Source organism: Otolemur garnettii, unplaced genomic scaffold, assembly GCF_000181295.1.
Source record: "Otolemur garnettii isolate 467f Iridium unplaced genomic scaffold, OtoGar3 scaffold00003, whole genome shotgun sequence".
NCBI lineage: Eukaryota > Metazoa > Chordata > Mammalia > Primates > Galagidae > Otolemur > Otolemur garnettii.
In genome coordinates, this window is record NW_003852398.1 from 5,836,632 (window position 1) to 5,847,456 (window position 10,825).

A 10,825-nucleotide genomic window follows, 5' to 3' on the forward strand; every position below is an offset into this window, starting at 1 on the left:
GGCTACATATACCAGCTGCCTTGCCTAAGGGTACCATCCTAGACTGACACTTTCATTCCTTCTTCAGCATCCCAAATTGCTCCTTGTTTGTTTCCATACATGCATTTTATCCTTGTTGTTTTGTATGAGGACTGGGGGTAGGAGAACACCTCCCTAAACAAAAAAGCCCTTCCTTCCCTTGAACTTGACTTTTGAGTATTCTATGTCAAACTGTGCCATTATAATGCTAATCCAGACCTGATTTAGCAACTTTAATAAGAGGCTAAACCCTCTTGTAATTAGATAATAAAATTTTATTATGTATTTTAATATTAAAAGTCTTAAAATCAAACTCTTCAAATCATCCACTGGTACAAAACTAAGGTACTTAAATATCATAGCCCCAGAAAATGGGAACCTGAAAAAGCACATTGTGGGGCTAATTTTTCATTTTCAGAAATGTAAACATGGAATTCCTATGAGGTGGTAGAGAAAGCTCCTCTACTCTTAATTATGTGCAGGGAAGAATGAATCTATTCAAGTATGAAGCACACTGTACCATTTCCAGCAACAGCATGAGATGGCTTTGACAGTTATCTCTTGGATACAAATTACACAAGTATAAAAACAATCCCCATAATGATTAAATGCAGTTATGTACATAGGAGAATACCAGTGCAAATGGTAACATATTTAAATGGTTTTCCTTCATTAAAAAAATTATATATGATATTAAACCATCAATCACTGCTGAGGCACAGGAGTTTAAATGTATTGTCACTGGCTGAAATAAATGACTTGGAGACTGGATTCTGGCTCACTCAATATGGTGTCTTTGCTGTTGCTTAGTCACCAAACTCTCTGCTGGTTTGGGCTACATCTGGTGGATTCCATCCCTTTCAATTAATAAGGCAGGTTATGCTATCAATGGGTTATATCCTTAAACTGTGCTTAGAGGTAGGAAAACATATGTCCTAGTGGGATTTGGGGAAACCTCTCTGTCTGCTAAACATTTGGAATATTTAAAGTACTTTTTTCTTTTCTTAAGCCATGTTTAGAATGAAATTATCTTGTAGAATTTTAGCAGGATTATTCTATAGTATATCATTTTATTTTAGCATTACCATTTATTATGTACTAGTCTATGACCACACTAGATTTAATACCTAAAATCACTGCCTGTGAAGCAGGGTGCAGTGTCATTTGCCTGTAGTCCCAGCTACTTGGGAGACTGAGATAGCAGGGTGACTGAGCCCAGGAGTTCAAGCCCAGCCTGGGCAACCCCATCTCTAAAACAAAGCAAAAAAATCATTGCTGGAAGATTTCTGAAAATTAATTTTTTGGGGGATTTTCTTTGCAGATATTTGAGCACTGTGAGGTGTCAGGACAAGTATCAGGATGTAGGTTACCTTTAAGGGGGAAGAAACTATAAATATATAACATTAATTTGATGATTTATAAATCAAGAATAGATATATGTTTTAATTGGTTTTTCTGTCTTAAAATATTATTTTTTGTTATAACTGAAATAGTCACTTGACATTTCTATAATAAAAACTAAATCAAAACACCAAATATATGGTTAATAAAAGAATTATCCCTCTAAAGATAAATCACTTTATAACTTCACAGACAAAATGCTATCTTAATAAAAAACAAGTATTTAAAAAAAATTATAAACATTAACTTTCTAAACCGGTCTTTAGGGGTAGTGATCACAAAGTTTTCACTTTTTTTTTTTTGAGACAGAGTCTTACTCTGTTGCTCAGTATAGAGTGCAGTGGTGTCCTTATAGCTTACAATGTCAAACTCCGGGGCTCAGGAGATCCTTCTGCCTCAGCCTCCTGAGTGGTTAGTACTTCAAAAGTGTGCCATCGTGCTCTGATAATTTTTAAATTTTTCATAGTGATGGTTTGGAGACATTGCTCTTGAACTCCTGGGTTCAGGCAATCTTCCCACCTCTGCCTTCCAAAGTGCCAGGACGACAGGCAGGAGCCACTATCCTTGGCTAACTATTCATTCTTAAGAGATTTCCTCCCTTTTGAACTTTTATTGCCTATCTGTTACCTAGATACTTTTGTCCGGCTTAGCTCTTAGATATTCTGATTTGATCTTTAGTGATTAGATTGTGTATAAACAAATACACACTTGATCAAACTGAACTTTAGGCTCAAACAAACCTGGCTATTTTGGAAAGCAAAAAAAGTTTGAAAAGTGGCAACTGAGTTTCATTACTTGTTTACTGTATCCCTTTATGATGCAATAACACTACCCTCAAGAGGTTAAGATTCCCGCTTTAAGTTTGGGTACAGACTTAGTAATAGTAAAAGTGAAAGCAAAAACAAATTAAAGTAACTAAAACCAAATTAATACTTCCTTTTTAAACTAGCCAAAAAGGTATGCTTCAAAAATTATCAAAAATTGAGATGGGAATAAAAATAATACTGTAGCATTGCTACATGGGATGGCTGTGGGAAATGTAAGGGATCACGTACTGGGAAACCTTAGTTTTGAAATTCTTTGAGACTGTATAATATAGAAGTGGGAAACTGATAGCCAGGCATACAATGTTGGCCTGCCAGTGTTTTTATGTTTTGCTTTGTTTTTAATTTTCAATCAGTAGCCAACATTTAAAAATCTGAATTTCTGATTTCCCTTCAGGGGAGAAATTTCAATATATCTGGCAATACTTATGCACGAGAGTGCACGCATGCACCACACACATATGCTGTGTTGAGGTTGCCCTCTTTAGACAGAGATGTGCATTCAACCAAATTAGGTTTCTTTCTATCTATCTCATTCAAGTTTGCTGCTTGGCCCTGTAGGCCATCTTAGTTTGTGATATCTGGTATGGATAGGAAAGGTAGAGGGAAGCTCAAATTAATCCAGATGTCAGAGTCACACCTTAAGAATGACTACTGATCTCACTAGCAGAGTCCTTTAGAAAAGAGAAGCAATCTGTAATCTGAAAAAGGTGAAAATGGCATTCTATACTGATGAGTCAGTGGTTAGAGTCAGGACTGTATAGAGAGATGTGCTGGTATAGTAGTCAGGTACAAAGCACATGTTGCCTCCCTACTCTCATTTCACAGCTGCCATATTGATTCTATCCCAGATAAATTGGTTAAAGTAAACCTTAAGAGCTACCTCAAAGGCATTAAAGAAAAGTTACAAACATCACAAAACAGTTACACTACTAGACTCTGACCTCAAGGATATACCTACCAAATTTTATACCCTCAATGTCTGGCTGTAAAATTAATGAATGGATTGGTACGGGTGCAGAATAAGAGACTAGAAACTCGGTTTGTGGTTAGCTCTGCGTTGGTGATGGTTGGAGCTACAGGGCTTTCTTTGCACCAGCTGGGAAAGCAATCTCCCTCTCCTTTGCCCACTGTCTCTTTGGGTTACTGTCCATCTGTTTTGTCCCAGTTGCAGTATAAAGTTGGGGTATAAGATAACTGTTCTAAATCATTCTACCTTGAGGGTGGCCCCAGTGGGACTTACTATAAGCTCAAGTTGTCTCACTGTAAGTGCTCAAAACATATACTTTAGATTAGAAGCCATCAAACAATAAAGAACAGCTTTATGCTTAAGCACTCTGGAATTAAAAAGATCTAGGCTAAAATTTTCTTCTGTTTACTGACTTCATGACTTTGAGAATGTTACTTAATCTTTTTGTGCCTTAGTTTCCATATCTGTAAAATGGCAATGATAATACTATACTTTTTCTTTTTTTTTTTTTTTGAGACCGAGTCTCAAGCTGTTACCCTGGATAGAGTGCTGTTGTGTCATAGCTCACAGCAACCTTCAACTCTTGGGCTCAAGTGATCCTCTTGCTTCAGTTTTTCTATTTCTAATAGAGAGAGGGTCTTGCTTTTTGCTCAGGGTGGTCTTGAACTCATGAGCTCAAGCCATCCACCTGTCTTGGCTTCCCAGAGTGCTAGGATTACAGGTGTGAGCCACTATATCTGGCCAATAATACTATACTTTCACAGAGACAGTGTTATGATTAAATCAGATAATGCATATATGTAAAGACCTAGCGTCTGCACACAGCAAGCACTTACATTTACTTAGTATTATTTTTTTCCTAGAAATAAATACATAGTATATGCATGGATTGCTGTTAAGAAGACCAAGATTGAAGCAGCATGTGCAAAAAACAATTCTGTCATGAAATTTCAATTCTTATTGTTCCATTTTAGTGTCTAATGATGTGTCCCTTGCTTCCTTTAAATCTTTAAATCCATGATATGTCCTGATCCAGTTGTGAATGTTCTTTTAGCTTGTTTTTGATATCAATCCACTGCCATATTTTTGAGAACAAAAATATGCAAATCCACCAGAGTGAGCTCATGGCTTATATGTGGAGCATACTTTCTACTTAAGGGTCAACAGAAATGTCTTTATTTATTTTTTTGATTTTTGAGACAGAGCCTCAAACTGTCCCCCTGGGTAGAGTGCCATGGCATTACAGCTCACAGCAACCTCCAACTCCTGGGCTCAAGTGAGTCTTCTGCCTCAGCCTCCCAAGTAGCTGGGACCACAGGCACCTGCCACAGCGCGCGTCTATTTTTTGGTTGCAGCTGTCATTGTTGTTTGGCTGGCCCAGGCTGGATTCGAACCCGCCACCTGAGGTGTATGCGGCTGGTGCCTTAGCCACTTAAGCCACAGGCGCCGAGCCAGAAATGTCTTTTTTGAATATTAGAAAATCTGGCTAATTATTTTTTTAACAGCAGAAGAAATGTTTAAGAGGACAAACATTTTACATTTCATCTGCTTAAGTGTTTCCTACTATGACGGTCTTACTAAGGGTCTGTAGGCCAAAGTCTCAACATCAGTTAAATATTCAATGGCACTTTCTCCTACTTAGTATTATGGAAGGGAATCTTAAGTATGAAAGATGTCTTGTACAGTATGTCAAAATGTTGAGCAATATTGTTCCAGTCTAAACACAGAAATAAAAAAAAGAGCAGATGATTTCCCTTTTGCTGTAATTCACTTTAGGATGCATGTCATGAAGAGCACTATACAAAAGCAATTTTCATTGATTGACCGACTGATTGAGGAAAAGGGTGAATGTTCTTTCAGCTTACATCCCTACTGAAGTATGATTTTTATAGCTCCTGACAGCTCTTCACAATTTGTAGCTGAATGCCATGTTAGCAAGTAAATAAGTAAATAAACAAACAATAAAAAAGAGAAAGAAAATCATAATTAGAACTTCTTTGGGATTTTAGTACAGCTGATTTGAGCCAAATAGATAAGCAGACGAAGGTAAGATAAATTCAAATTTAACTGCTCCATTTTCTCCATGCTAGATTTAGATTTTTAAGACTATAATTGATAAAAAATACCTTGTTAATAAATTAACTGCATATGTAATTGGTAATACTAACAGTGACATACTTCTTATACTTCTGGGGAAGGTGCTATTCTTTCTAGAGTAACTAGTTTTAACTGAATTTCTAATTTAAAGGGGCAAATGCCCCTCTAATTCTATAAAGTACTGATGAGTTATCTGATCACTGTTGGCTTTGGTCTTCCCTTAAATGTTTAATTTATTTCTCTAATGACATAAACATACCTGAGGAATTTTTCACCTTAATTTATGTAAACTTGGTTTTTCTCAATTGTTAAGACAAAGCAATGTTGGTGAGATAGTAATTTTTACCTGAAACAGATTTACTTGATTACACTGAATCTTTATATGAACTAAATTTTTTTTTTTTTTTTTTGAGACGGAGCTTCAAGCTATTCCCCTGGGTAGAGTGCCATGGCATCACAGCTCACAGCAACCTCAACTCCTGGGCTCAAGCGAGTCTCTTGCTTCAGCTTCCCAAGTAGCTGGGACTACAGGCACCTGCCACAATGCCCGGCTATTTTTTGGTTCCAGCCATCATTATTGTTTGGCGGGCCCAGGCTGGATTCAAACCCGCCACTTTAGGTATACATGGCTGGCGCCTTAGCCATTTGAGCCATAGGCGCCGAGACATATGAACTAAATTTTAATGCTTCAAAGTTAAATCTGTTTGCAAAGTATGAAAGATGGCTCATTTTTGAGAATATTTTAAAAAACATTGAAGATCTGGCTTGGTGCCTGTAGCTCAAGTGGCTAAGGTGCCAGCCATATACACCAGAGCTGGCGGGTTCGAATCCAGCCTGGGCCTGGTAAACAACAACAGCGACAACCAAAAAATAGCGGGGTGTTTTGGTGAGCACCTGTAGTCCCAGTTACTTGGGAGGCTGAGGCAAGAGAATTGCTTAAGCCCAAGAGTTGGAGGTTGCTGTGAGCTATGATGCTATAGCACTCTATGCAGGGCGACAGCGTGAGGCTCTGTCTCAAACAAACAAACAAAAGAAAAAACCGAAAAACCCCAAAAGACACATAACAAAACAATGAAGATCTAAGGCCACACAGTGGTTTATAATAGACACATTTCTAGGTGACAATCACTTAAATGTCTTTCCCAGGCTACTGTACGCAAATGGAAAAGCCTATAAAGATGCTGGAAAATCCTTTATGTGGGGGCCAGCTTCCTTTATTATGAAAGCCTGAAGAAATAACTTTTGCAATCTGGAATTGACATCCTTCATGCAACTATCTCTCCAACAAAATAGGTCCAGGTCCAGGTTGGGAGGAAAAAACTGGCAAATAATTGCAGGATCATTGCATCAGTTTAGTTTAAAGAGCTGACAAACCCTCTCTAAACTCCAAGCACAATTACTCATTAGGGTCTAGTTTTTCAGCACTGTTAAGCAATTTGTAACCCATTCCTTTTAATAGGGTTAGGCATTACTTAACCGACACAGATGCCTTGAAAACTGAAACCTCAAGTTATGAAGCAGCAACCTTGTTCATTACCTTCTGTGATAGGCAAATCATCTATAAAAAACAGCATTTAATGGGCAACCAATGAATAATCAATGACTCACTTTTCATCTGAGTGTGAAAATGAAAATAATCTAATACAAAGTCCCACTGGTAATAGGCTGAATCTTGGGTTCTGCTGCTCTTCAGGGCTGATTTATAAGGTCTCGGAAAGCTGATGTAAACAGATGATCAATGGGACCCATCCTCGCTCATAATAACCCCCAACTGGCCCACTCCCTCTTTTCCAAGTCCATCCCTTCAGGCTATTAGCCCTGTCCAGCTAATTCTTCCCACTACTCCTGCCTGCTGCTTTTACTCTGGCCATCCGTTCAGTCCAGCCGACTCAGAAGTAATTTTATACGCAGCAGAGAGCGGGTAGAATTGATTTTTCACTCAGCGCTCTGTTCCCATCTGAATAATTATCAATTTTACTGCCTCATAAAGGGAAGAGTCAAAATTTCAAATCAATTCAAAAGAGCTTTTGAGACGACAGAAACTGTGCATAAGAATAGAGGTCAAAGTTGTCAGTGACCTAAGGAGATGATGTCAGATACTACTATACCCAATAGTTGACATCAGAGGCACTCAAGATGATATAACCTAGTGCTAATGCAAATCATATTTATGCTGACTACCAGAGACCAGTCATTAATATTTAAAATGCTATCTGAAAGCCTACATTGCAAATAAATAGAATGTATTCCACTGTTAATAAAGATATATCACTACTTAGTCATATGCTATAAAGTGAAGGATTACCAAGTATTATTAACACACAGAAATTACTTAAACCAACAAATCCATGGTAATTCTGAGTAAAGATAAACTTGATTGTCTCCACATTACTTGCTCTGCACAGTCTGATGGCATTTTGTCTAGGACTACAGCCTACTAAGTTTTGCTAAAATTTCTTACCAACCTAAAAGTTTCTGCCAAAGTTTACGGGACGATAACTGTGATCATGGCAGAAGTGACTCCTGGCCAATCTATGAATATTTATTTTCTTCAGTAGCTACATGCTCTAAGTGGTTGTCGGCCTTCTCCATTCAAACCATAGGAAGGCTAAGACATACTCCCAACAATATCCATAGCTACTGCATTTAGGTGGGTGAGGTACACTCATATCTTAATAAAAGAGATATTTTGAAAAGGCATTCAAGGTGAATCTGAGATATTATCCCCACCTTGAATATCAGTGGTGTGATTAGTAAAGACATAGGCTTTTGAGATAAAGAGACCTTGGTTCAACTTTCAACTCCATCACTTTCCAGTTGACCTGTCTATACCTCAGTTTATTCATCTGTAAAATGAGGATGGTGATACCCACATTTTAGGGTTGTTGTGGGATCTAAATGAGAAGATTTCTCTTACAGTGCTTCCCTCTTGTGTTACACTCTTGTCATCGCTCTAGTAATCAGATTACTGCCACTTTTTCTCTCACGTGACATTTATTTTTTACGTTATTTTGTTTTTTCTATTTTTGTGTGAATGTAAGGACATTTTTTAATGGTTCTTTCCTCTTGCATGTAATAAATCCTCGCTAAATGTAAGGTACTTTCCTCTTCCCTATACTACATTACTGATATGTTGTAACAGTTTTAGGGTCATAACAAATAGGCATATGCTTACAGCCTTTTGCCTAGTTATATAAAATCTGAATTGAAAAATAATTAGGTAACTGAAACCTCACCACAAATAAAATTTACATAAGTTCATTTAAATATTAGCAAAAAAAGACAGCCAGGAAGGAAATCTTTTCTATACTGTATCATTCTATTTTCATCATTTATTTATAAGAGTGACATTTTCTGATGATTGCAAATTACTTATTTGCTCTCTAATGATCACTGTAGCAAGACGCCATTGAAGTGTTTACATTTATAATTGTAGACCATTACAGATATAATTTAGCAAAAGAAACTGAAAACAGTATAAAGATATTTTCCAAACTTAGTGGAATTAAAAAATATCACAATGTTGGTATGGCTATTAAAAATGGTATTATTCTTTCTGAAATATTTCTGGCATGTATATTTATTTTTCATACATGCTGTTACTGTGATTTGCACAAGTGAGTTTTTTTTTTTGTTTTTGGAGATAAAGTCTCACTTGGTCACTCCTGGTAGAGTGCTATGGCATCTTAGCTCACAGCAACCCCAAACTTTTGGGTTCGAGTGATTCTCTTGCCTCAGCCTCCCACGTAGCTGGGACTATAGGTGTCTACCACAGTGCCCGGCTATTTTTTAGAGATGGAGGCTCACTCTTGCTCAGGTTGGTCTTGAACTCATGTGCTCAGGCAATCCATTTGCCTTGGCCTCCCAAGTGCTGGGATTACAGGTGTGAGCCACCATGCCTGGCGTGCACAAGTGAGTTTTTAAAAACAGTAATAAACTTGCACCTAAATCCTTATGAGGTAGTTAGTAAACACACTTGAAAATAAAGAAATACTGGCTTTATTACTTAAATGTTCTTGGAAATATATCTACTCTATCTGAACTATGATTTCTCTTCTTAAAATGAGAAAAATACAAAGTCTAATGTAATGAATGTCAAGTTCCTAGCAAGTTGCCAGGCACAGACTAGGAGCTCAGTAAATGGTAGTTTCCTAATATACAAGAGTATTCACATGGCACACTTAGTGTGACATTATCAGCAGCTCTAGGAAAGAAATAAGAGGTTGTCGGTTTTTAGTTCCAGTTTTGTCCTATTTCTCTCAGGTATTTGGAAAACCTATACTCTTTTTGAATTCTAGCTTCACTGAAGTGAGGTAAATGGTAAAGGGATTTCTTGAGGGTGAGTAATCCTTAGGACAGCATTCTAGTCCACTTTTAAGGAAAATACTCCTAGATGATATACTGGTAAAAAAAAAATCTTAGACCAGGCTCGGCACTCGCAGTTCAGTGGCTAGGGTGCCAGCCACATACACCAGAGCTGGCGGGTTCAAACCCAGCCTGGGTCTGCCAAACAACAATGACAACTACAACCCAAAATAGCCAGGTACTGTGGTGGGTGCCTATAATTCCAGGTACTTGGGAGGCTGAGGCAAGAGAATCGCTTGAGCCCAAGAGTTTGAGGTTGCTGTGAGCTGTGATGCCACAGCACTCTACCAAGGGCGATATAATAAGACTTTCTCTCAAAATAAAAAAAAAAATCTTAGACCAATCACTCTAAGAGATATTCAGAGACAGGCTGGTTTTTTGAAAACTTTGTTTCTTAAGTTAGGTGACCAATTACCAGTTTACCTGCTGCAGGACATCTGGGTTTTGCTGCATAAAATGTAATAGTCTCTGACCAGTCTGGGTAGCTTCTCTGCATCGAAGTGGCTTCTTGCCCTCTTTTGCTATGTGCTTGAAGAGGTAGGTGACGATGTAGTCTAAACTGGTACAGCAGCTGGAGGAGACAACTGTATCTGTACAAACAATAAATAAGAATTCATATGTATTACTTAAGTATTGGATTATGATGTCTCTATTAAAAAGAATTACTTTCTGATTCAAAGAACTTTTACTAAACTGGGAATTCTCTAAGGGCAGGGATTTTACTTAGCACTTTAAATCCAGTGTCTACTGCAGGGTCAGGCCTAGAGACACATTAGTAAGTAAATGATTCCTGGATTAAATAGAGCAGAATTTTACATTTGTGACTGTAACAACTTCGATTCAGTTAAAGCAGTATCCACCCAGCACTAAGTATTCTCCTTCAGAGGAAATAAGAGGTCCAACCCCAACCCAGGTGTCAAAGATCTCATGGCTTAGTAGATAAGTCGTTGTAGCAAAATACTGTATAAGAATGAGTTACACAGCTCGGTGCCTATAGCTCAACTGGCTAAGGCGCCAGCCACATACACCTAAGGTGGCGGGTTCGAATCCCCAGCCCGGATCCGCCAAACAACAATGACGGCTGCAACCAAAAAATAGCCAGGCGTTGTGGCGGGCACCTGTGATCCCAGCTACTTGGGAGGCAGAGGCA

At 38.0% G+C, this 10,825-nt stretch overlaps 1 protein-coding gene across 1 annotated transcript in view; it reads right to left on the minus strand.

The window, feature by feature from the left end:
• Nucleotides 1–10,825, minus strand: part of RANBP17 (RAN binding protein 17) — a 417,598-nt gene that overhangs the window by 24,568 nt on the left and 382,205 nt on the right. The window contains exon 24 of the mRNA XM_012806634.1: nucleotides 10,099–10,265. Coding sequence (XP_012662088.1) covers nucleotides 10,099–10,265 — 167 coding nt within the window. The remainder of the gene's footprint in view (nucleotides 1–10,098; nucleotides 10,266–10,825) is intronic.